The sequence below is a fragment of the Protopterus annectens genome, chromosome 9.part0, assembly GCF_019279795.1.
Source record: "Protopterus annectens isolate FY-2018-M chromosome 9.part0, PAN1.0, whole genome shotgun sequence".
Lineage (NCBI taxonomy): Eukaryota > Metazoa > Chordata > Ceratodontiformes > Protopteridae > Protopterus > Protopterus annectens.
The window spans coordinates 1,803,467,743-1,803,494,100 of NC_056743.1; the positions used below are offsets into that span (position 1 = coordinate 1,803,467,743).

Here is a 26,358-nt window from a genome sequence, read left to right on the forward strand (position 1 = left end):
AGAAGCAGTTCGCAAGTGCCGGTCGGCCGACTCCTGAAATGTTTGTTTTCGAGTTTCAGAACTGACGTCTTCAACTAAGCTAAGTACCCCGTTGTGGAAACTTTTTCTTGCTCTAAACCGATGTCAGTAAAAGTCAGTAATTGTATTTCTTATGGAAAGCAAATACCTCATAAAGATTTTCATTCGTACTGCATTCCTTGCCTAGGCCCTGACCACGACTTACCTCGCTGTCGGTTTTGTGCCTTATTTAAACAATGAACTATTCGTCGTCGGTATGTTTACGTTCTAAATATTTTGGTCCTCGGTACAATTATCCAGATATGGCTTCGGTAAGCCACCTAACTTCCGACATTCTGAAAAAATGCAAATATAAAGACAGAGACAGACCGCATAGGTCCAAAGCTGCCGACGATGCTACTCCTAAGCTAGTCGCCAGTTCGCCAGTACTCAGTGAGGCACTTTTGCAGCCCCTGATACCTGCTACTTCAGATTTGCAGGCCTCTACTGAGACCCATTTGGAGTCTGGTATGCCGCGAGATGCTTCAACTGTGGAACCTGCGGATGTCTCTACCTTGGATGGGTCTGGAGCCGCTGTGCAGGCACCGGCTTCTGAGGGTGTATTCTGGCCTACTGACTTGCATAGTAAACTGATGCCATCTTCTTCTTCAAGGCCTAAAACTTGATCCATGCCTAGAAAACCAACGCCCAGACCGCATGGTCAGGCCTCTATGCCTAAAAAACAAATGATAAGAATGGCTGAAGACCTATTTACTTTAATCAGGGGAAGCCAATCTTCCCCCTCTAAGAGACCTAGGACTGAGTTTGCTTATGATTCTTCTGATCAGGATTCTGAAATTTCTGTTTCCTCTGACCAGGATTTACCCTTATCTATCTATGATGATTCTGATGCAGAGGATTCCATTCCCTCTGCTTCCCCTCCAGAGGATTTCTCTTTTGGTGAAACCTTGCATACTCTTAGGGAGCATTTTCGCTGGGAAAGCAGGATTACTCTGACTCTAAAAAGAGGCTTAGGGATTTCTTACTCCTGCCCCAACACAGGCCTTTAGCTATCCTCCCTGTACTAGACATTGTTGATGATGCCTTTTCGGAATCTAGCTTGGCCGCTGACTCTTTACCTCCTGCTCCCAGAAAACCTGATAGATGTTACTGGGTTCCTGACTCTCACAAGTTCCTTTTTAAAAATCCTACTGTGGATCCTGAGGCCATTTCACAGGGACCCAAAGGCATTATGGCTACTACTGCCAAAAATCCTACCCCGTTTGATAGAGATTCCATGGTGCTGGATAGATGGGGTAAGAAGGTATACACTTCTGCAACCTTGGCCATTAGGGCCTTAAACTGCCAGTTTCATATGTTAAAGTATCAGCAGCATATTATTGGATTACTTAAATAGAAATTGATGTTGATTTCTGACTGTGCTGAAAATAAAGATTTACAGGATTTAATGCATTCTGCTGAACAAGTTGGAAAACATACTTTGCAATGTGGTTTTGATTCACTATTCACTAAAGGCATCTTGCAGGGCTGCTGTCACAAGGTCTGTACTTAGAAGGCATGCTTGGGTTAAGGAGCAATCTTTGCCAGATCATGTTAAAGCTAAATTGTTGGATGCTCCCTTAAACCAAGACCGCCTGTTTGGCAACAAAGCAGAAGAAGTACTTAAAAAATGGAAGAAAAAGCTAAATCTATGCAAACTGTTAAAGATTTCCTGCAAGTACAACCTCCCTGATTTAGTAGGCATTGGCCCTCTAAAAATTGGTCCTTTCCTGCCTCTTCCAAGCCTTCTCAGTCCAAACCCAGAACCAGCAGAACACCCAGGCTTCAGTCCCAAGGTACTCACAGGGATAAGCAGTGAGGGGCTCCCACTTCCAAAGCAGGGAGTGGTAAGACTCCCCCTTATGGTAAACTGTCTCAATGACTTAACTTTAAGTCTTCCAAGCCCTGAACAACTAACTGTTCCCTTAGGAGGAAAGATTGCTCGGCAGGCAAAAAAGTGGGAACTCATTACCCAGGACAAATGGGTTTTAAATATTGTCTACCAAGGATTCAGATTCCACTTTCGCTCCTTACCAACCCCAAACGGTTGGCCAGACCTACCCCCAAATCAGTGGGCAGAGGCTCAAAAGCAAATCCTTGCTCTCTTAAGCATAAGGGCTATTCACCCTGTCCCAGAAGAGGAACGGGGACAAGGTTTCTACTCAAGACTTTTCCTGGTACCCAGAAAAGACAACTCCTGGTGTCCTATAACTGGACCTTTCTATCCTAAACACATTCTTGGGGATTCCAAAATTCAGGATGTTAACTCTTCACCAACTGCTTCTTATGCTAGGCAGAGATGCTTGGTTGGCAACACTGGATTTAAAGGAAGCTTACCTGCACATCCCAATAAGGGAATCCTGCAGAAGATACCTATGCTTCAAAGCAGGATACATGCACTATCAGTTCTCTGCACTGCCCTTTGGCTTATTTACTGCACCCAGGGTATTCACAAAGTGCCTAGCTCCAGTCATTGCATTTTGCAGACAAAGAAATATCCAAATATATCCATACCTGGACGATTGTCTAATTCAGGCAGAAAACCAGGACATACTATAGAGTTAGGTTCATAGGTAGTTCATTCATACTATCGGATCTGCCCGCAAGCCTAGCCCATAGTTAGCCCATTGTTTTACGCCGCCTTCCCTTTAATGTATGGGGAACTACATTATTTTTTGTGCCTGCCTCGCGCAGTGAGTGACACTGAGGTCCCTCTGGGGTATATCTGCTATTGAATCATCTGGTGTTTGTAGAAAAATTGCTAACTTCCCTGGGGTACACTATAAACAAAAAGAAATCACATCTTGGACCCTGCCAATAAATTGGATTCCTGGGAGCAAGCTTGAACACAACTTCCCAGATGGCTTTTCTCACGCCAGTAAAACAAGTTCATTTGACAGCCTACTTCAAACTACTGGCCACAAAGACCCAGCTATCTGCAAGGAAAGTACTACAAGCCCTGGGGTTCATGGCCTCCTGCATTCTACTAATTCCATATGCAAGACTGCATATGAGGAAACTACAATGATACCTAAAAAGCCTATGGTGTCAACATTCTCAGGCTCTAGAAGCAATGCTTCTTATCATTCCTTGTCTACAGATAGGCGTCTGCCCACCAAAGGAACTATCACCAAAACAAGGGACTGCCATTCACTCTACCCCTGCTGCCACAACCCTAACAGATGCATCAGACTATGCATGGGGGGCTCACTTGGCAGGGAAGTGCATTCAGGGCAAATGGAACCCAAGTCAAATGCACCTCACATTAATCAGGAAAGAAATGTTAGCTGTACAGAATGCCATGACAGCCTTCAAGGACCACATCCTTCCACAACAATTAATGGTAAAGACAGACAACACCACTATTATGTGGTACATAAACAGGCAGGAGGTACCCACTCATACCCTGTCTGCAGACTAGCCATGGCTCTGTGGAACACAGCCTTGAGCTACCAAGTGCACCTATAGGCTCAATTCCTGCCAGGAAAGCTAAACACACTGGCAGACTATCTAAGCAGAAATCTCATGGACCCACACGAGTGGAAACTGGAACCAAAGATATTCAACATGTTGATAAACAAATAGGGGAGCCCAGATATAGACCTGTTTGCCTCCCACCAGAACTACCAATTGAAAACATTCTGCACAAGGACTCCCCATAAACAAGCTTGGAAAGTGGATGCCTTGTCCTTCACCTGGAAAAAAACTATCAGTTTATGCCTTTCCCCCTCTGCCTCTTCTCTCTAAGGTACTACTAGAGATCAAACAGGACAAACCAAGGATGATACTGATTGCACCAGACTGGCCAACAGTGGTACCCCCTTTTGCGTACTGTGTCACTGCTAGCACCATGGCACCTGCCTCAGACCCCTGCCCTGCTGTCACAGCAGGAGGGCCAGATTCAGCACCCACAGCTTCAAACCCTGAACTTGGCAGCCTGGCTAATTACCTGATCTCTCCGTTACCATCCCTCAGTAAGCAAGTGTTGGATGTCATTTTGGAGGCAAAGAGGCCTAGTACTAGAAAATCCTACTCTGAAAAATGGAAAAGATTCTGTTCCTGGAACCAAACTCAGGGGATGGACACAGCAGCACCCAATTTACCTCAGATTCTTCAATACGTAACTGAGATGCTGCACAAGGGCCTTTCCTTTTCCTCCATCAAAATTCATGCCTCAGCCATTTCAGCTCATTATAACACAGAACCACCCCTCTTCTTTCATCCACTGCTGAAGCAGTTCCTCAGAGGGGCCAAAAACTTAAGACCACCCAGGAGAGCTCCTACCCCAGCCTGGGACCTTAACTTTGTATTGGAAAAAACTCACTCTACCTCCTTTTGAGCCAGCTGCAAATGCTGAGTTGAAATCCCTTTCTTGGAAAACAGCCTTTCTGTTAGCAATCACTTCAGCTAGAAGGGTGTCTGAATTACAGGACCTCATGGCAGTGGAGCCTTTTATCATTTTTCATGTGGTTTGGGTGTCCCTCAGGACCAATCCCTCCCTTATGCCCAAGGTGGTATCCAGTGTGGCCCTGAATCAGTCCATTCATTTGCCAACCTTCTTTTCTAATCCACAGAACAAAGGGGAGAGAATTTTGCACTCCTTAGATGTGCACAGACAGCTTAGATTTTATTTGGACAGAACTAAACCTCTCATGAAATCTGAACAACTGCTGGTTGCATTTGCTGCAGGGGCAGAGGGGAAGGCCATTTCAAAGCAAGCCATTTCTAAGTGGATAGCCCATTGCATTAATTTCTGCTATAAGCACCATGGAAAGCCTACCCCACTGGGGATCAGACCCCACTCTACCAGAGCTGCATCTACCTCTACAGCCTTTCTCAGAGGTGTCCCTACAAGGGACATCCTAGAAGCTGCTACCTGGAGTTCTGTACATACCTTCACCAAGCATTACCATTTGCCATTGTTCTCTAAATCCAGGGCTGGCTTTGCAACTGCAGTCTTGCAGGGCCTTATAGCTGGTTCTAATGCTATCTAATTTCCTCCTCCCATCCTTAGCTTTGGGAATCTACCCAAATGTGATGCCTGCAATAGTGAAACACGAAGAACATAGTACAGTTTTGTACACTTACCATAAATGTAGATGTTCGAGTGTATTCACTGTTGCAGTCCTAGTTACCCTCCCTCCAACCCCCTGACTTCTATTGACTATACCTCTAGTCTTGCTTACTATGTTTAAAGCTTTGTGGTGTATTTGCTTTTTTGTTGGAGGTGTAACCTTATATATATAATTGCTTCCCGTTATAGGGGCACCTAACATCTGGGGCAAGAAAAAATGATGCAATGGTGTTGGCTGCATGCTTTATACCCCTGACTACCTGACGTCATGGAAGATGAGACAGCAACCAACGCAGGACCCAAGAATTTGTTAATCAAGCTGACTGCGGGCTACTGCAAGCAGATAACCCAAATGTGATGACTGCAACAGTGAATACACTCAAACATCTACATTTGTGGTAAGTGTACGCAACTGTACTTTTGTCGTAGTGCTCGGAGGAATGTATTCAGCAGTTGGCTGCCTGGTACAAGGTATTTGTGGAGTGGGATATTTGAAGCACACACATGGGAGACTATATTAAGCAGTCTAAAACTTCGATATTAACTGAGCCAGAGACTCAGGCAACTGTGATTAATTTGAGCAATCATGCAACAAAATCTGTTTCCTTCATCTAACATAGTTTTCCTTCTGCTAATACACACCATCCTTTGCTTCTGCCACCTTTACCTCTTACATCCCTGCATTATGAATCATTGTACTATTCCTCAAAGGTTGCATCAGATGAACAAATAACAGTATTTATTTGAAGCCCATGAAGAACAAAGGTTAATCAGAGTATGAAAACAATAGCTTTACATAAAATTCATAGCACTTAGAGGGTATGTTATACTGATTCTAAGGAAATCAGTGGTTCTTGCCTTTAGAAGTGATTCCATAATATTTGCTAAAACTAACATCAAAGTGTCAATATTTTAATTTTCTGTTTCCACTTTACTTCAGTTTTCACAAGTGAAAATCACATCTGTCCTTCATACCAGTTATTAGACATCGGTTTGTCACTTTGTCAGAAAAGGTTGTTAGAGGGAATGCCAAACTTCTACTGCTTTTAGAGTTCTGAAGTGCCCTGTCATATTGCATTATTTTGCCCACCTTATTCTGTCATTTTTTCAAGGTCATTTGAATGTAATAACAGAATTCCCCTACCGACAGTCACAACCATCCCTACTTACAAATGCTGTTTCAGGGTTCTGTTTAGGTTCTACTGTAAGTAAAGAAATATATTTACTCAGTATATTTATTGTGTCTTACTTGAAGTGTCATCCTTTTCACAGGCATACACACACACACACACACACACACACACACACACACACACACACACACACACACACACACACACACACACACACACACACACACACACACACATTCTCCTATGTACACATTACTCATCATCATCATCATCATCTTCTTTCGGCTGTTTCTGTTAGGGGTCGCCACAGCAGATCATCTGTTTCCATTTCTTCCTGTCCTCAGCATCTTGCTCTGTCACACCAACCGCCTGCATGTCCTCTCTCACCACATCCATAAACCTTATCTTAGACCTTCATCTTTTCCTCTCCATTCTTAGCATCCTTTTCCCAGTATACCCAGCATCCCTCCTTAGCACATATCCAAACCAACACAATCTCGCCTCTCATGCTTTGTCTCCAAACTGTCCAACCTGAACTGACCCTCTAATATACTGATTCCTAATCCTGTCCATCCTAGTCACACCCATTGCAAATCTTAACATCTTTAGCTCTGCCACATCCAGCTCTGACTCCTGTCTTTTTATCAGTGCCACTGTCTCCAACCCATATAACATAGCTGGTCTCACTACCCTCTTGTAGACCTTCCCTTTCACTCTTATTGGTACCCGTCTGTCACAAATCACTCCTGACACTCTTCTCCACCCACTCCATCCTGCCTGTGCTCTCTTCTTCACCTCTCCTCCACACTCACCATTACTCTGAACTGTTGATCCCAAGTACTTAAACTTATCCACATTTACCAACTCTACTCCCTGCAACCTCACCATTCCTCTATCCTCCCTCTCATTTACACACATGTATTCTGTTTTAGCCCTGCTGACCTTCATTCCTCTCCTCTTTAGAGTATATCTCCACCTCTCCAGGGTCTCCTCAACCTGGCCCCTACTCTCACTACAGATCACAATGTCATCTGCAAACATCATAGTCCATGGGGCCTCCTGTCTGATCTCATCTGTCAACCTGTCCATCACCACTGCAAATAAGAAAGGGTTCAGTGCTGATCCTTGATGTAATCCCACCTCCACCTTAAATGTATCTGTCACTCCCACCGCAGTCCTCACCACTGTCACACTACCCTCATACATATCCTGTACCACTCTTACATACTTCTCTGCCACTCCCGACTTCCTCATACAATACCACAACTCCTCTCTAGGCACCCTGTCATATGCTTTCTCTAAGTCCACAAAGACACAATGCAACTCCTTCCGACCTTCTCAGTATTTCTACCAACAACACTCTCAGAGAAAACATTGCATCTGTAGTGCTCTTTCCCAGCATGAAACCATACTGCTGATCACTAATCATCACCTCCCTTCTTAACCTAGCTTCCACTACTCTTTCCCATAACTTCAAGCTGCGACTGATCAATTTTATCCCTCTGTAGTTACTGCAGCTCTGCACATCACCCTTATTCTTAAAGATAGGTACCAAAACACTTTTTCTCCACTCCTCAGGCATCCTCTGACTTTCCAAAATTTAATTAAACAATCTGGTTAAAAATTCCACTGCCATTTCTCCTAAGCACCTCCATGCTTCCACTAGTATGTCATCTGGGCCAACAGCCTTTCCATTCTTCATCCTCTTCATAGCTGTCCTTACTTTCTTCTTGCTAATCTGTTTCACTTCCTGATTCACTATCCCCACATCATCCAACCTTCTCTCTCTCTCATTCTCTTCATTCATCAGCCCCTCAAAGCACTTTACTAGACTTTACTATTTATTACTCCTGTATTTTCTTCCTTTGACTGTTCTGCTGCCTGTTCCAATTGTAACAATCCTGAATGCGTTTTTTTATATATTCACCCTGTAACCTATTTGTTTTAGCAAGTCTGTTGTAGCTGTGCAGCTACATTAATTCAGCTACCATCCTGAGTACTTCCCCTTATCTTACTAACAGGCCTTTTTAAAGACTGTGTTTGCCTTACAGTGGGCTGCTTCCTCAAACAACCCATTCTGCTTATTTTGTGAAAAATAGTTTTTCCTCAAAAAATTTTTTTATTTTCAGTTAAAATAACATTTACATAATAGTTTTAAATATCATTTTAAACAACTATATACAATATTTACAATGGCCTGACTTTCAAATATATACACTGTATGTTATTAAATATAGAATTAATAGATCAGTTATCAGAGATACAATATTGATTATTGTAGAGTGTCCAACAAAGATATAACTTTATTCCAAGGATTATTTACCAATGGCCTGGGATAGATTCATAGTTCTTTTATTTTTATTTGCATCAATGCAGTTGTGTTGGCGGTATCATCTTAAGGGTAAGAAAGTCGGGTTAGACATACATTTACAGAGGAAAATAAACACATGTGAAGGCAATCAATCTGGTTAAAAGCGGGAGAGGGGAACAACCCTCGCTTCCTCCTTTATTATAAAGCACATGGTCATGTGACCTCTCTTGACCCCTCCACACCAACGGCATCAGTGTAAGAGCACACATATGATCATTCACTTTCTTTTATTATTGTCAGCCAACAAGTTGTCTTCAGTAAAGTGTAGAATTCTTCCAAGGTCGGGGGTGTATTTGAATTCCACCTTCTGGTTACGCATTTCCTAGAGATAGCAAGTATTGTCCATAACAAATGCATGTTTGTCTTATTCAGTTAGGGACCTTCATTTACATTTAATATAATCAATGCTTTAGTTTAGGTAATGGATTCATTAAATAAAGCTTGTAAGAAATGATTGATTCCATTCCAATATGATTTAATTTTATTACATTCATAAAAAATATGACACCAGTCTGCTTTATCTGACTTTTCACACCTCCACAAAAACCATTTGTAGTAGTACTGATCTTTTTAATTCTATCTGGTGTTAAAAATGCTCTATGTAAGTATTTCCAGTTAAATATTTTCCAGTACTGTGTGTTAGAGGTATAATTAACTGATAATAAGATGTTAGTTTTAATTTCTTCTGTTGAAAAGTAGTTTTTGATGCCTACTTTGAACTTCATATCTTCAGTCTTCTAGTAAAGTCTGTCAAATTTTTCTTTTTAAAGCCGTGCCCCATCATACTGTTCCTTAAGTATCTTGTGTACCTGTATCATATTTCTGTTTTTTACCTTACCTGAATGAGAACAAACATAACTCTCCTAACTTCACCTTGTAACCCCTTATTATCTATTGGATGTTGTGCCATCTCTTGACTTCTAACTTGTCAGAGCCCATTCACCTGAGTCTGAAAGACCAAACGAGGAACTCTTCAGAAATTTCATAACTTACTTTGAGATTTGACAAGATTTGGCCTCCTGACTGCTTCGGTGGCAGCTTTCTCCCCCCATACAAAAAATCAGAAGTGTCAGAAGTAAATGGACACTCCTGAAACTACACCTCATTCATTTCTTTTATGGCCGTGGTGGCCTTTTTTGTATGTTTTTGAGTAGTCTGACCTCTGCCTTGATTTGTGACACCAGATATGAGGATGCTTCATTTTTAGCTTTTATTTGTATGTTTGTCTGTCCTGGATTTTCCGTGGTTCCTTATATTTCCAGGACGCTATGGCTTGGTAGTCACTTCTCCACATGTAGTAGCCCATTACTGAATCTGCACTACTTGTGATATTTGTTTCATTACCATTTTGTTGTCATCAAATCCAAGAGGCTCTCTTTCTAACTCAACTACAAGACAGGCTATCTGAAGCAAACCCTTTGTTGGCAGTACTGATGAGATGGGCTTTAGTATATAATCTGTAGTTCTACACAGCTCTAAGTAAATAAAAGACTACGAAATTATGTATGTTGGGGGACATAGTTCATGGGTTCATCCTACAGATGGCTCACTAAGGTTCCACTTCCTGTTTCCCATTCCCAGTATTTTGTTGCCACATCAAATATTTACAGACATTGTCACCTTTTTTGCATTTTAGTCCCACTGTATCCTTTCTCACTGTAGCAGCTTGATTTTCATTTTTTACATCACTGCTTCAGTCCAGACCTCGGTCACCCCACCACTGTCCATGAGGTTATAATGTTTACCCATAAGAGTTGCAGCAGCTGAGTGTAAAAGGCTGTTTGGTTATTATTCTCACTACTCCTGTTCTGTATGCAGTTGGTGTCTTGGTTCAATCTGCTTTTAAACTACATCAATAGCAGGTAAGGAACCTGACTCATTTATCTGTCCTCTGGTTTTCTGACCCAGTATTACTTTCTCCTTTTATCAGTGAGACACACACACACACACACACACACACACACACACACACACACACACACACACACACACACGCACACACACACGCACACACACACACAGTTTGATATATGCTCTCATTCTGTAAGCTCATGACTTTTCTGACAGAAAATATGCTTTCCTTGCTTAGACCCTAATACAGAAACAAAAGGCTGTCATACCTGAAACTGAAGCTTAGTAGCGACATTTTTTTCTGTTCTTTTTTCTGTTCTTTAAAGTCTGAGATGCATTTACTTTCAGGATACTTTCAGGCATTTAACATTTTTCTGAACTGTAACTGTGTCTGTTAATGCTGGTCTGGGTAGAGATCTGGCCTATTAAAGACAACCAGCCTTCATGAAGTTCTGCCTTTCTTCATCTGCAATTAAAACTCTAGGTTACCAGTTTTGAGTGGAATGCCCTATTTTAAACGTTTATTACAGTAAACTCTCAGTTAACTGGCACCAAGACTGCTAGATTTCTGATGGGCCAGGTAGGGACAAAAAAAAGGTCTTTCATGCTAAAGGAAGACCAAAAAAAGGTCTTTTATTCATGCAGAACAGCAGGCAGTTCCGCAGTAAGCAGAAGTGGCTCCGCTTTGCAATTTATGGTTAGCCCGTATCCCGATATACGTGCCAATCAAAAATCACAAAGCAAAGCCTGTTTCACCAGGATTTTCAAAAGTCAGTGTGAGACTCAGGATTGGGCTGCTGATCTCAGGACAGTCCCACTCAAATAGGGATGTCTGGCAACCCTGACCGGCACCCATGGGGATTGGTAGATGCCGGATATCTGTAGTTTCTGGTTGCTTGAGAACTGCTGTTAAAAATAGGCCTGACTAATACTGTACCCTAAACTATTTGTTTGGTTTGATTTGTTCTCAGGTTGGGGAGAGCGAAAGAGAGAATTTAGTCCTGTCTTCCTTTTTAAATCTCTAAAAACATAAGATTTGTTTTTGTGGGGGGAAAACAGAAAGTGCAACACATGAAAATTGTACTGTATTTCTTTGATATTTTTTGCTGGTTGCTTGAGAGTGCTGGATGCTTGAGTTCTGGTTAATTGAAAGGTTACTGTATATAAAACTCTTGTTGGACATTCTCTGTGACATACACACTGTTCAGAAACTGTGCATGTAATTTGCAATTTGCATGCAGTTCATATGTGTACTATGAGTTATATTTTAGCCCACATATTTGTATTATAAAAAATGCTACATTCCATGCCATAAGGAGATGTCAGTCCACATTTTTCTGATCTGCATACCAATTGGGTTACCACCAATTAATACGAAAGACTTGTTTTAAGTTTACCAAAATTGTTAACCACTATTCCGTAATGTTAGTAGTTCCTAATGTTTCATGTTGTTAAGGTATTTCAGTCAAAATGCCACTGTCTTTTGCAAAGTTTACATGAGAATTACATAAACAATTTTCTAGTATCAATACTTTAAATGCCCCCCTCCCCCAGGAGAGAGCGGATTAAGTCAGGATTGCATTTGAAAATAGGCACAGATCATAATCCTAATATGATGAATTTCTGTTTTCAGCAAGCTTGATTATGGGGCCTCAATCATGTGTTTTTGTTCCATTGTTCTACATGGTGTAATAGTTCATATAACTCTGTGGTGGGAGTCTCTTCTTTCCAGGGAGAATTAGCCCATTGGTGACCACACCTATTGCCAGGGTTGTCAGAGACAAGACTGGTGCACCCTATGGCTGTCTGTAGCCTGGAGAGGATTCTACATATGTGTTCATGGATGTTCTACATACTGAATACTTGGTGAAGGGAGACACTAGTCCCACGAACACCTCCACATCTCAGTGTCATCATACAGAATGCTGCCTTCATGCAACATTAACTTTCTCTTGTGTATCTCTGGCTAGCCTTTCAATATCCCCAGAGGATGCTTTCTTTGCAAAAATACTCACTGTTTCCCTTGAGGTAGCATAGCCGAGCTATCTGTTCTACCTCTTCTTGATGGCTTCTCAAGTACCTAGTCAGGTACTTGAACCCTGATCACCTGCATTTCAAACAGGACTGCATCCTCCTTGCTAGTAGAACCAGCTTTCCTGATATATGAAACTGCTATGGCCCTGATGCATGATATTTTGTTTGCTATGTAGTACATCGGAAAATCACCACTCATATACAGGAGCGAAAACGGCAGAAGCAATATATTCAAAGCTCGTTGATAGCACAGTCAGTTAAAATTCATATATATAACCACGTCCAAAATAAATGTTGATACAATGATTTATTGTGACAAAAAGTGAGCGCTTTCACCATGAGGCTTCTTCAGACTTTGAAAACTAATTGGTACAAGAAGTTTTAAATAGTGTCATTAATTAAAATTGCTGACATCAATTATATTCAATACAAATTTAAAGTGAAATAACACATTCATTTCATGTAGACCTTATAAAACAGAATAAAATCATTGCAGTTAACTATACAAATAAATATGCATGATAGAATATTTATAATACAAAAATTAATGTTTAAAATCATAAAATCATTGTTTAGGTCTAACTAATCTCCTTTTCCGAAGAATGGGATACAAATTAACTTTGTCATTCAATCCAAGAAATTGGTCCGCCCTACAGCGGATAATCCAACGTAGTTCACATTCCTGGGTATAAATATCTATATCGCCACCTCTGATGTTAGGCTCTATAACTTGTATAACACAAAAGCCAAAGGTATGTGTAGACCCTAATAATTTATAATGCTTGGCTAGGGCATTGTGTTCAGACCCCTTGTGTATATAGTAGGTGTGTTCCCTTATGTGTTCTCTCAATTGCCTATTGGTTTTCCCAATATAAAATGCTGGACAGGATGAACACCTAGCAAGGTATATTACATTAACACTGTGGCAGTTGGTTCGAGTATGAAATGAGAATGTTCGCCCTGTAACTGGTAATGTAAAAGTATCATCAGTAATGATATACTGACATTGATTACATTTACTATAGGGTATTGTATTATAACTGAAAGTATCAACTAATGGATTGTTAAACCTCACAGGATGATGGCATAGTAATCGCTTTAAATTCATCTTATTTTTAAACAAAAAACTCGGTTTCATTCCCACGACTCTACTAATGTCACTATCTAATAAAAGTGTCACCCACCGTTTCTCTATGATGTCCTTTATATAATAGACATAATTTGTAAAATATAATGGTACTCTCAGTTCTTTAATACCATCTGATTGTATTGTTTCAATAACATCCCCTCTTGCTGAAAAATATGGACGTGCTCTTGAAGTCCTAAGATTTTTCACCACAGAAACTGCCTTGCTTACTTCATCCTCTCTATATCCTCTTTTTACCAATCTGGAATTAAGATCTAACAATTCCTTTTCAAAACCTTCCTCCGAGGGGTTAAGCCTTGATGCTTTCATGATTTGTCCCTTCATTACATTTTCAAAGACAAATCTAGGGTGCATACTATGCCTATGTAACAATGTGTTCCTAGAGCAAGTTTTCCTATGAACCGAAGTGTTCAAAATGCCATTATCAAGCCTCATTACATTTACATCTAAAAAAGAAATATACGTCCTGGACGAACAAGATGTAAACTTCAGGAAATCAGTTAGACTATTCATGGATGATACAAATTCCACAAGTTGGGTTTCATTACCCCTCCATATAAGGAAGAGGTCGTCGACAAATCTTCTGTAGAAACCAACATACTGTTGGAACTCCTCCATGGGGAACAGTAGTTCTTGTTCCCAATCAGCCATTACTATATTGGCGTAGCTATTGGCACACAAAGTGCCCATAGCTACGCCATCTTTCTGAATGTAAATCTCATCACTGAAAATAAATACATTATTTCAAGAACCGTTTCCGAGTGGTGATTTTCCAGTGTACTACATTTTTATTTACTATACAGGAACGTTTGTCCTTTTGTGGATTTTTTCTTTATTGTTGCTGTTTGGATTTTTTTTGCTATGCCATTATGTGAGCAGTGGCAGGCATGAAACTGGTCAGTTGTGATCAGTGCTTCCACTCAGTTGTAAAGTGACTTAAAGTTTATGCAAGTTCATTCAGGAGTGAGTAGACACTATCCATTTCATAATAATAGGAACTAGCATTTGCTGGGGGATGAACTGTGATGGGACAGTAATTATACCAAATGGTATCAAGAGCACATCATTTTGTGGCACTGCCTGACTCTCTCTCTCTCTCTCTCTTGCAATTCTAAGGCCCGGCAGGTAGACATGCCCATTTAAGTGCAACAAAGGATTTTCCCAAAGTGGTGACTGAACCCACAGATGATAAATGGTCCAGCAGCCTCACAGCCAGCACTGAAGTTCTACACTGTACCCTGAGGGGTAAGAGCATAAAGGCATTCCCTTGTTGCTATCATCCAGCACTTTGTGCTTTACGTTTTTTTTTTAATCTTCCTTCCATCAGATCCCTTTCCATTTGTAATCTCTTTCTAAAATACCTGTTTCCCTTTTAATTCCCTAACCATTTTTTTAGCCACACTGACATTACGATAATAAGAGGTACATTCTTCTTTTGTACCATCAGCAGCTGGTAAGTGCTGCAGGTGTATGAATGCCATGCTGAATGGAGGAAGATATGACAGTTGTGATACCTGCAAGATGTATTAGAATAGCATACAGCATGCGTGTCTGAAGTCAATATCAAAATAATGCACAACTTTATGTCAGGTGAATGACATTTTCTCTGTTCTGTTTTATAGATTAAGTGCAAGACAGTTACTGAGGAAGAACAGGAGGCGGGAGGGGTCATGCTGCCCACCACCCATTGCCCAAATGCTATAAACAGGAAGAAAATGGAAGAATACAAATCGCTGACCTGTTTGTCTGCTTGAGAGCTCTGAAGCTGTGACCTTACCAGTGTGGTTGCTGGGTCAAGATAACTAGTCAATGCCATGGGAACTATAAATGATAAATACTTCAGAAATGACACAGTCTATCATCATTACAACTACACCAAAGATTTATCTCATGATAAAAAGTATTTAGAACGCAGTTCACCTCCTGCAATTAACATTGTGTTTATCATAGTTTGTTGCATCATAATCCTTGAGAATATACTGGTTTTGCTGGCCATCTGGAGGAATAAGAAATTTCACACTGCCATGTTCCTTTTCCTTGGAAACCTGGCATTTTCAGATCTGTTGGCTGGTTCTGCTTACATTGCTAATATCCTCTTCTCTGGTCACAGAACGTTAACACTAACACCATTTCAGTGGTTCTTCAGAGAAGGAACAGCATTCACTGCTCTATCAGCCTCCGTCTTCAGTCTCTTTGCCATTGCCATTGAGAGACATGTAGCCATTACAAAGGTCAAAGTGTACAGCAGTGACAAGAACTGTCGGATGATTTTGCTGATTGGAACTTGCTGGATGACATCCTTGATGATTGGTGGCCTTCCTATACTTGGCTGGAACTGTATTGATAGTATAAAACTTTGCTCCACTGTGTTGCCTCTCTACTCCAAGTACTACATTCTGTTTGTGGTGACAGTATTCACAATTACTCTTATTGCAATTGTTGTACTTTATGTCCGCATTTATTGTATCGTCAAGAGCAGCCACGGTGAAGTGGCCGCTCCACAGACTCTGGCCTTGTTAAAAACAGTGACTATTGTGTTAGGAGTGTTTATCATGTGTTGGCTTCCAGCCTTTATTATCCTGCTGCTCGATGTGTCTTGTGCACACAGGTCATGCAACATCCTGTACAAAGCAGACTATTTCTTTGCAGTGGCCACACTTAACTCAGCTATGAACCCACTTATCTATACGTTCAGCAGCAGGGAGATGCGAAGAGAATTCTTGCGATTGTTGTGCTGCTGGGGAGTTACACAAAGGAACAGATTGCATGATCGCTGCTTGGCACAGCTTAGAAGTTCCAGCTCACTCGAGCGCTGCACTCATAAATACGAACCGACCTCTCCTATAATGGCTGACTACACAACATGTGTGTAGAATGTTTATATGCTAAAATAAACACAAAGCTATTATGTGGAGTTATAAACACATGAGATCAAATAGATGTGTCTTTGAAACAGTTACACGGATGTTATTAGGTATGGTAGACTCATGAAACAGGTATAAATTATGGAAATATGGTACTTAAGTTCAGGTTTTGTATTACTTATTTAAACAAAACAAAAAAAGGTATATGAAGGTGGATAGTAAAGACTGTCAGACATTGTTCTTTAAATTAAAAAATGTGAATGTCAGGCAAAGACCTGAATATACATATGTAGTTAAGGAGCATTCGTAGTCCTAGCAGTTACCTCATCATGTGTTAATTCTACCATTATTACATGCCATACATTTCTTTGTTCAGTTTTTTGCCAGTATAAGACATGGCAAACTGGAGCCAAAGCTGTTCCATTTCTTCTACTGTTTCATATTATATGTACCACTTGTTAAATAAAAACAGTGCTTTACCATGACTAACATCCACCAAACCAGTGGATACTGTGCCAGTTTGAAGCTTTACAGAATAAAAGGTTGGGAGACAACTTTAGTTGTTGCCAGATCTGGAAAAAATGTCCCATGTTATGTGTCAGGTGTAAAAGCTGCATAGCGGGTACATTCTAGTTATGTGTTTACTAGTAATGTACCGTGGAAAGCTCTGGAAGCATTTGAAATGATAAACATGTTCAGTTTAGTACTTCAGACCCAGAAGATTCTTCTATTTTTTTAAAGGTCTGTGTCCATTCTCAGTATCAATATTTCAAGATTAGATCAGCATGTCTGAAACAGACATATAAATACACGTTTTCCATTTGCAGAGCATTTCATAGAAGGGTATTATGAAGACACCAATTCTGAATTTCCAAGCATTTAATTTTTCATTTAAAAATAGTCAGTCAGGTTTTACATCCTTGAGGTGTTTGTATCTCTCTGAGGAATAAGGCATTCAGAACTTGTAACAGTCGTTTCTGGTTCTAATAGCTGGGCTGATAAAAGTAGGTACCAGAGAACAACGCTACTCTTTTAGAACCTCTGTGTACCATCCTGTGTATAAAACACAATGAGTGCAAATAGGTAAGATGTTTAGTGATACTTACAGCTGGATGTGGGATCTTGAAGAAGGGGAGAGTCAGCCATGAAGATATGATAACTGGCTGACACCTGATGGAGTGCTGTCTTGTCCCAAGGAACATGGTCATGTCATCCCTCTGTAACTGCTGTCACATGAAGACATGCTTGATGCACAGTGGCTATATCAAACAAAGATAGTGGACAATGTATGAATGGGACAACATGCGTCTTAAGAGAGGGGATAGGAAAACACAGCATAGAAAACAAAGCATGAGGATAAATACATGAGGATTTCTGCCTTGTTTCAAGTTGTTAATACTCCACAGTAATAACAGATAAACTGGACTGGTTTCTGACATGACAGAAAAGTAATCTTTCACACATAGGGGGACCCACCTTGGATCCCGGGAACTACCGCCCCATTAGTCTGATGAGCCTGATCTGCAAGGCCATGGAATGTATTGTCATGGAACTCATAAACAAAGACATTGGCAACCTTAAAACACTGGTACCCACCCAGTTTGAGTTCGTGAAGGGTCAATCTTGTCTCCTGAACCTGACTGACTTCTTCGAATCAGTCTCCAGAGCCGTGGATGAGGGTAAGGCAGTCCACACAGCCTATCTGGACCTCGCCAAGGCCTTTGACACCATCCCCCACTCTGGAATCATAGATAAACTTACTAAGCTAGGCATTAATCCCTATGTCACTTGATGGGTTGCCAACTGGCTTACTGACAGAGCCCACACTGTAAAAGTAGCTGACTCCAAATCCAGCTCCAGACAAGTGACAAGTGCAGTACCTTTGGGTTCAGTCCTGGGACCTCACTTGTTTGGCATCTACTTCTCTGAAGTACAGGCCAACATTAATGGACTCTGGCTAACAAAGTTTGCAGATTACTGCAAACTGGGAGCCATTATTGAATCCCCAAATGATGTGGATACTCTACAAAAGGGCCTTACAGAAACAGATGCTTGGTGCCAGAGCCATGGGCTCAAGCTCAATGCCAAGAAATGTATAGTTATCCCCTTTGAGAAAAAAATGTACCCGTGAATTGCCACATAGGTGGCAGTACACCAAACACCGAAAGTGTGATAAGAGACTTAGGGACACAGGTGGACAGTGGTCTCACCTTCAATAACCACATCGCCGCAACAGTCAGGAAATCCTTCTATGTGGCACACCTCATCACTAAGGGTTTTTCATCCAGAAAAAAAGGAGGTCATTGTCCCACTGTACTCATCCCTCATTAGACCCATTATAGAATACAATGCCCCATTTGATATGTACCTCTCAAGACATCTGCAACAACTGGAAAGACCGCAGAAGTACCTCACAAAAAGAATCACAGGCCTAAAGCAGATGCCCTATATTGACTGCCTTAAAAAACTCCAGCTATACTCTGTCGCATGTCATCTACTCAGAGGCGATCTCTGCTTAACATACAAGGCCATGTCATACCCAGAGCTGTTGGACATGCTACATTTAAAGAAATCCCAATCCCTCACAGCCACATGCTCCAGGGATCTAAACCTTGTCATCACAATAAACAAAACATGCTGGAGGGATAGGTTCCTGACCCAGGGACTCTGGAATAGACTGCCCATACATGTCAAGCAGAGTGCCTCTTTGGCCCTCTTCAAAAAGAACCTTTATGATTGGATGGGAGAAAGGAAATTCACCCCAGGGATCATGTCAGTCGCCCTGCTAGACAAGGGTCCAGGAAAGTAAATAGTGTGGGAAGAAACAGCCAGGGAATTGTTATGGCTAGGCTTGTATAGGCCCTAGGGCTGATAGCCTAGTACCAACCTATGAACCTATGAACATTTCTATTCACTGCTATGTGAATATCCTTGGGGAACATGTGACCTGTGACAAACATGGGGTGTGGGTGAAGTAAGTGGGATGAATAAAGGCAAGAACAATAGTGGCAACAACAATAACAATAGAAAAAAGTCACACTATATGCAGCAGCTTTAAAGCATAATGGTGAACCACACCGTGAGTTTTGAAAAGTAGGTAACATGTGTATATTGAAATGCTTTATGGAGTACTATACAGTTATCAAACAGTGAACAAAATATGCCATTTAAGACATTAGTATTGGAAAATAGTACTGGTTTATATGGGTGTAGGACTAACCACTGTACAGGCAATATTTTGAGTGCCACTTTGAGATTGCTTTTGTGGGGAGCAATGTGCTCACCTGTCATGTAGGGAGCTGTACCTCTACACCCCTCTGTTGAAAATATTCAACTCCAGCTTCACTGTACTTTGGGAGAAAGACAGATTCCCTCCTACAGTGACCCACCGACAAATGTGTGTTCTCAAGCAGTTGTGCATTATTCCCAATCAGTCGTTGTACTGGTTGTCACCTCTGCATTTATGTTGATCATAGTTTTGATAGTCCTCTGTCCATTACTGCTTTTGCCCCTGTGTATCTTTACCCCACTTCCATCTGGTAGTCACCTCTGTCCACAGTTGGTAGTGGCATGTACAGTGCTCTGTCACTGTTTTGTTTTTCTGGTCTGTCTAGTATTGACCATATTGGTTGTAATACTCCCTAGCCAGTCTTTTCACACTGTCCCATTCTCATACTGTGGCAGCTTAGATTCCATACAGAGAATAATACAGAGAAGCATTCAGGAAACATAAGGAAAGGGGAAGGGTGGACAGTGGCAACAGCAGAAGTGAAAAAGGCCACAGGAGAGGGCATAAAGGTAAGCAGGCAGTGTGAAACTATTCATTTAAGTGAAGTGGCTGTAGTGAAATGCATCTGTGGAGATGCATATCATAGTCATCAGGAAACTAGCATCCTTCCTTAAAAACAGAAAATGACATGTCTTCAAAAATTACCGAGGATCTGTTTGGGAAGTCATATAAAGGATGAGGTTAAAGTTTTTTGTCTCTATATTCTTGATGAAGGACATGGTAGAAAACTTTATGAATACTTCAAGTGAGTCAATACTGCAGTGTCTGAGAGAAAAATATTTTTTAGAAAAACGGGGGCACTAACACAAAAACACTTTTGGTGTTGCTTCTCCAGGACATGGTAAATGTATGGAACTGCTGTCCTATGGAGTTTATCAGGTCAAAAATGAGGGAACACAAAAATGAAGGCTAGAGAAATGCAAACACAAGGTAATTGTTTTTGGGAGGGCAACAAATAGGCACAGCAGTTGGGCTGTCTGTTAGTGCTTGGTTCTTTGAGTCTTTTGGTTCCCAGCTAGGGTGCTGTTTGTGTGGAGGCTACATTGCCTTCCTCTGTTAATGTGAGATTTTGCAAGGGACGTCATTTTCCGCCTGAATTCTAAAGACATATAGGTGGGTAAATTGGCAAAGCTCAACTTGTTTCTAGTTGTGTGCACTGTGTGAAAGTATATATGTCCTACTATGGACTGGTGTCTTATCCAAAATTGATTTCCTGCATTCCATCATTGCCTGTAAAATAGGCTCTGGCTTCCTGCAGCCCTAAAATGGATAAATGTGAAACTAAAATGAATGAAAATATGGTAAGAAGAAACAGGTACTAGGTTAAGTAAGATCTGTAGCTTTTTGAATAGTTGAAATATGGGTAGACTTTGAAACAAGCACTGTTTATCTGTTGTCAGGGTTTCCAAACCCACAATATAAAGGATTAAGAGATATGCACAATTATTTCATTCTGTGCCTTCCAGGCCTGGGTAATATTGTGGCTTGTGTATCCCGGTTGGCCTAGTCACTTACAGTGATGATAGACCCCCACAGATAAGTGATATGCAATCATTAATGGAAAAGTGCATTCCAGATAACAAGAAATGTTGTAATCAGCACTTAAAGGAAAATACGTTGTAAGTTAACTGAGAGGTATAAAGTTCCATGGAGCATAGTCAAATCCTGGTAAACACTTGCCTTTTTCTTTTTTTTTTTTTGCACTTTTTCAAGGATGGCACCACTAAGAGAAATGTTTCACATGTTTGTGCATCAATTCTTTTGTTTATTTATTAACTGCTTTATTATATTAGACAGCAAGCAGCCTTTTTTCTACACAAGTTAAGCAGTTATGGAAAAAAAATGCTTTTTTGCACAGGCATAGCTAGGGTGGGGTGAAGGGGCAGACACCTGGGGCTCAAAGTGTTAGGGGGTGTAGTCTGCAGATCCTGATTACACTGAAGCGCTTTACATGCTTTCTTAATGCTTTAGCACTTCATGTATGGCATAAACTTAGTAGCTGCTTGGTACAAATGTAGCAAGCAGGTAGTTACAGTTTAAAAAGTACACAATTTTTTTTTTTGTTAGGAACATAGATAGGCAAGAAATGGATCTGGCTTTCAGCAGCACAGATGTGGCAGAACAGAATCAGACCCAACTTGCTCCTTAAATAAAGAGTGTTATATCAAGAACACACCTCTTTTTTGTGTTTCTGTTTGATTTAAAGCTGAGGAGGGCATCATATCAGGACATGGCAGTGGGCATCAGAATAGCTAGCTACACCTCCTGCTTATGTTAACCCCTAAAAAACAGCACTGTGTCTGTATACCTGTATTATATATGTATCATCATCTTGCATACTTCTTCATGTTTGTACATCTGCATTTTTTATGCTTGCATCTACCTATTGAATTATCTTTTTATGTTCACACATACTAGTGTGTGAATGGAACTATATCTGAGATGCCTTACCCACTGCTATAATTGTTAATTTCGCTGTGCATTTACCTTCAGTACTTGGTATTACATTCATATAAGTGTATTTCACTTTGCAAATGTTCCTGTTTCTGATTTTTTTATTGTAGTCTTTAGTCTTTATAATCTTGTATAAATGTGCCTAGCTCTCAGATACCGTTTCATATCTTTCACATTGTTATATACTGTTGGCTGCCTCTGAGACATTGTTCTCTATTCCTATGCATTTGTGTCTGCCATTAAAACGTTTTATCTAATTTCTGTGCCATTGTACCACTATAAAATATATGATTTCCTGTGGTGTATTGTTCTACTGTGAAAAACGATCTACCTGAGAGCTTGTTTTTTATTTTCCTGTGTAAATGAGTATATGTCTGCCTCTGTCTAGTGAACTTCATCACACTTCTGTGCTGGGATTTGACTGAATATGCATAGTTATATAATTTTCCAGATTCCTGCCTCTTTTAGCGTGGATAGTGCCTAAGAGAGAGCGCCTGATTTAATGCATTATAGCATGTACCAAAAGAAACAGATGAGTTTCATATACTTGTTAAAGATTATATAGTCAGTGTCTGTGGAGGGCATTTAAAATAGCAGACCTACTAGTCCGCATACAGGAAATCTTTTCTGCCCCAGAGACTCCTAACCATTGTGTGCCACAACATTTGTACTCACATAACTGCCTATTGATACCATCAGCACACATGCAAGAAAAAGATTGTTAAAAACATAAAATATGCTGAATGTTAACTTCATATCTTCTCATCTCCCCATGCCACAAACTTAACATCTGTGACTTTCAAATCTTCAAATTACAAACTAATGATTTTGCCTACTGTTTAAATCCTGTCGTCGTCTGAATTTGCAGCATGGATTTCAACATTATGAAGCTACCATAGCAAATGATATTTTGCAAAGGTTGAAGAAAACACTATCCTATTCACAAGAGGGAAACGAAGTTCATTTACTCTCATTTTGTGACAGAGTGAGGAACAGTGTCATTTGGTGTTGGCAGAATAATGCCAGAGTAGAAAAAGTAGATGAAGACATCATCCTACAACAGTTTCTTCCCCTGTTCTAACTATCCTGCAAGCTAACAGACTTGCTAGCAACACTGAATACCTTAGATCCCTGAAAAGTTAACGTACACATGTGGTCATTTGGGTAGTAGTGCAACATTGTATTGCAAATGCAACCCTTAAGGAAAGATGGCTGAATCTGTGATGGTAGGACTGAATCTGTGATGGCAGACCATTCTAGTTTCTTGCCTGCTTCCTTAGATGCCTTTCCTAAGGTTTTGGACCAATTCCCAACTCATGTGTCCTTGCAACAAGCAGAACATTACACACTGCACCATTAAGACACTGCTGTAAAAGTTCATTGTCATGCCATAGCTTCCAAGGAATTAAGCAACCGCTGCAGTGCAAAATTTTCCTTGCTGTGAGTAACAGCTACATTTGTCCCACCTGTCATTTCACTTGTGATTTGGGCTCCAGAAATTATGTTGAATACTGCAAGCAACCTGGAGAAGAAGGACAGACAAGAGTGTCACTGTCAAAGTGAATGTTTTAAGTTAATTAATTTTTGAATCCTCTAAACAGACAGGTTCAGAACTGTATATAACACCAGCATTTAACCCAGTGTTTCGTCTCACTATTTAGTGGGTTGTGAGTAGAGCATCTGCATCTGGTAAGACTCTACCATTTATGTTCCCTGCAGTTTTAGAAAATAATGCAGACAGAAAAAAATGATTTCCCTGTCATGACTGGTGCTGGTGGGTGTCTTAGTTCAACCTCATTCAGGCCAGTTTCCTCTCCTTCTAGTTTTACAACAATGCCAGATATACATAGATGCTACCCGAGCATATCTCCATTCCTGTACACAGTCTGTGCCCACTTCCAAGTACAGCTTGGCAATGTATTGCACTTGTGTACATGTCAGAAACAAACACTGTCTGACCTCAGACTGTCTCACCTCGGGTACTTTATTATGAGCCAGTGTCATAAGATGAACAGCTGTCAGATGCTTATTTCCAGTTATGGAGGGTGGGAGGAGGACTTTATTTAACCTTATGGTCATGCCAAAGATTCCAAGCAGGTGACAAGTTCTGATAGCCAGTGGATTCTTGGTCATGTGACAAAGGCTAGGTTGCAGGATTGTCATGTAGCAAAGGCTAGTTAGCAGGAGTGTCATGTGACAAAGGCTAGTTAACAGGACTGTCATGTGACAATGGCTAGTTAGCAGGAGTGTCATGTGACAACGGCCAGCTGCTGCTGCTAGTGAGTCATGCAGATCAATACTTGATGGCGTTATGGGACCCAACAGTAGAAGATGGCAAAGGCATTATGGGACCCAACTGTAGAAGAAGGCAAAGCTTTTGTCTACAGCTGGTGCCACTGTTTACCTCACATCTGTGTGAATAAGCGATGTGATAGGGGGAAGTAACTAATTATTACAATGCTTCTAGGTGAGTAGTGTGAATACCGTATGTTCATGCGATGGCCAAGAATAAGGCAGTGTCTTCAGGAGCGTAACACACGAGGGAGAAGGAGGCAATGGAGAGAAGCAGATGAAAACAAACTTTAAGATCAGCATAATACTTCTGGAGTGTAAGACTTCCAGACAAATATTTTGGGTGCCCTTTTCAGTATTTTAATAAAGCACTTTGGGATACTGTGTGGAAGGTACTTAACGTAACCCAGTACTTATCTTTTAATAGACTTTTAACAGTGTTTGCAAAGAGCATTTTTGTCAGGGTGCGAATTAAAAAAATGCAGGCAAGACACTGGCTCCATATTGACTTTGTCACACAGCAGCAGCATGATAAGCAGCCGCTACACAGGTACAAATGCAGAAATGGCTTTTTCTCAGATTAACTCATGGATTTGTCAGCGTGCACAAGTACATTGCTTGCATCAAAAGCCAGTGTCATGATGTCATAGTAACCAGTATTAAACTTGCAATGCAGGTGTACCCATATGGAGGACTATGTTGTACAGGCAAAGGAGGAGCTTTCTGAAAGAAACACTATTTTTTATGTTTAAGGAATGTACACATGTAGACTCAATATTCTGTATCTTTCAAACATTTTTTATTAAAATATTGCTTTAACATGCAATGTGCAGGTAGTCTTCGTCTGATTTTTCTTTTCTTACAATTTTTGTCCTTTTCTGTTTGCATATTGTTTTGAATGGTCAGCTTGGGGTCACATTCCTGGGGTTGTTTTTTGAATAGTCATCTTGGGGAGGGGGTTACATTCCAGGGGGTTGTTTGTTGAATAGTCAGCTTGGGGTCACATTCCAGAGTTTTGTTTTTTTTTGTGAATAATTTTATTTTATTTTTTTTATTTAACATTTCCCTACTGGGAAAGTCCGACTTGAAACAAAGCCAATTTTCAGCAGAGGCCCAGGGAGAAATGCTCCAGAAGCATGTCTTTGTAATGTGGGAGGAAAACGGAGCACCCGGAGGAAACCCACATGAATGCAGGAAGGACATGCAGAATCCACACAGAATGAACCCCAGCTGAGAATCGATCCGGAGAATCTCTTGCTATGAGGTGACACCGTTAACCGCTATGGCACTGAACTATCTGTAATAATCAGCTTGGGGTCACATTCCTGGGGTTGTTTTTTGAATAGTCAGCTTGGGGTCACATTCTAGTGGTTGTTTTTTCGAATAGCCAGCTTGAGACTGGTTTTTGAATGGTCAGCTTGGGGTCACATTCCAGGTGGTGTTTTTTTTTTTTTTTTTGAATTGTCAGTTTGGAGTCACATTCCAGGGGTTGTTTTTTGAATTGGTGGTTCAGGGTCACATTCCCATTTTTTTTTAGTGGTTGTTTTGGGGTTACATTGGGGTCACATTCCTGGGGTTGTGCAGGAGCTGCTGCTTTACTGAACGAGTTTATCTCACAATGACTGATACTGGTTTAAAAAGTAATTTCCCAGACTTAATGTTAAGCTTACATTAGCCTTCTCATTGCATCCACTTTGTCATCTCCAAGCCTATAACCAGGAAGAGAAATAACATAGTTCATTTATTTGTATTTTGTATGATTGTGGCATACCACCAAAACTGTAATGTGAAA

At 40.7% G+C, this 26,358-nt stretch overlaps 1 protein-coding gene across 3 annotated transcripts in view; it reads left to right on the forward strand.

The window, feature by feature from the left end:
- The window catches only part of LOC122812274 (sphingosine 1-phosphate receptor 2-like), a 586,862-nt gene extending 569,846 nt beyond the window's left edge, over positions 1-17,016 (forward strand). For 2 of the 3 annotated variants that reach the window (XM_044084671.1, XM_044084672.1), the window contains one exon: positions 15,290-17,016. In XM_044084671.1, coding sequence (XP_043940606.1) covers positions 15,482-16,540 — 1,059 coding nt within the window. In that variant the 5' untranslated portion in view covers positions 15,290-15,481 and the 3' untranslated portion in view covers positions 16,541-17,016. Of the gene's footprint in view, positions 1-14,783; positions 14,913-15,289 lie in introns of all 3 variants that reach the window. The other variant, XM_044084673.1, reaches the window with a different exon arrangement.
- Positions 17,017-26,358: the final 9,342 nt, after the last annotated feature.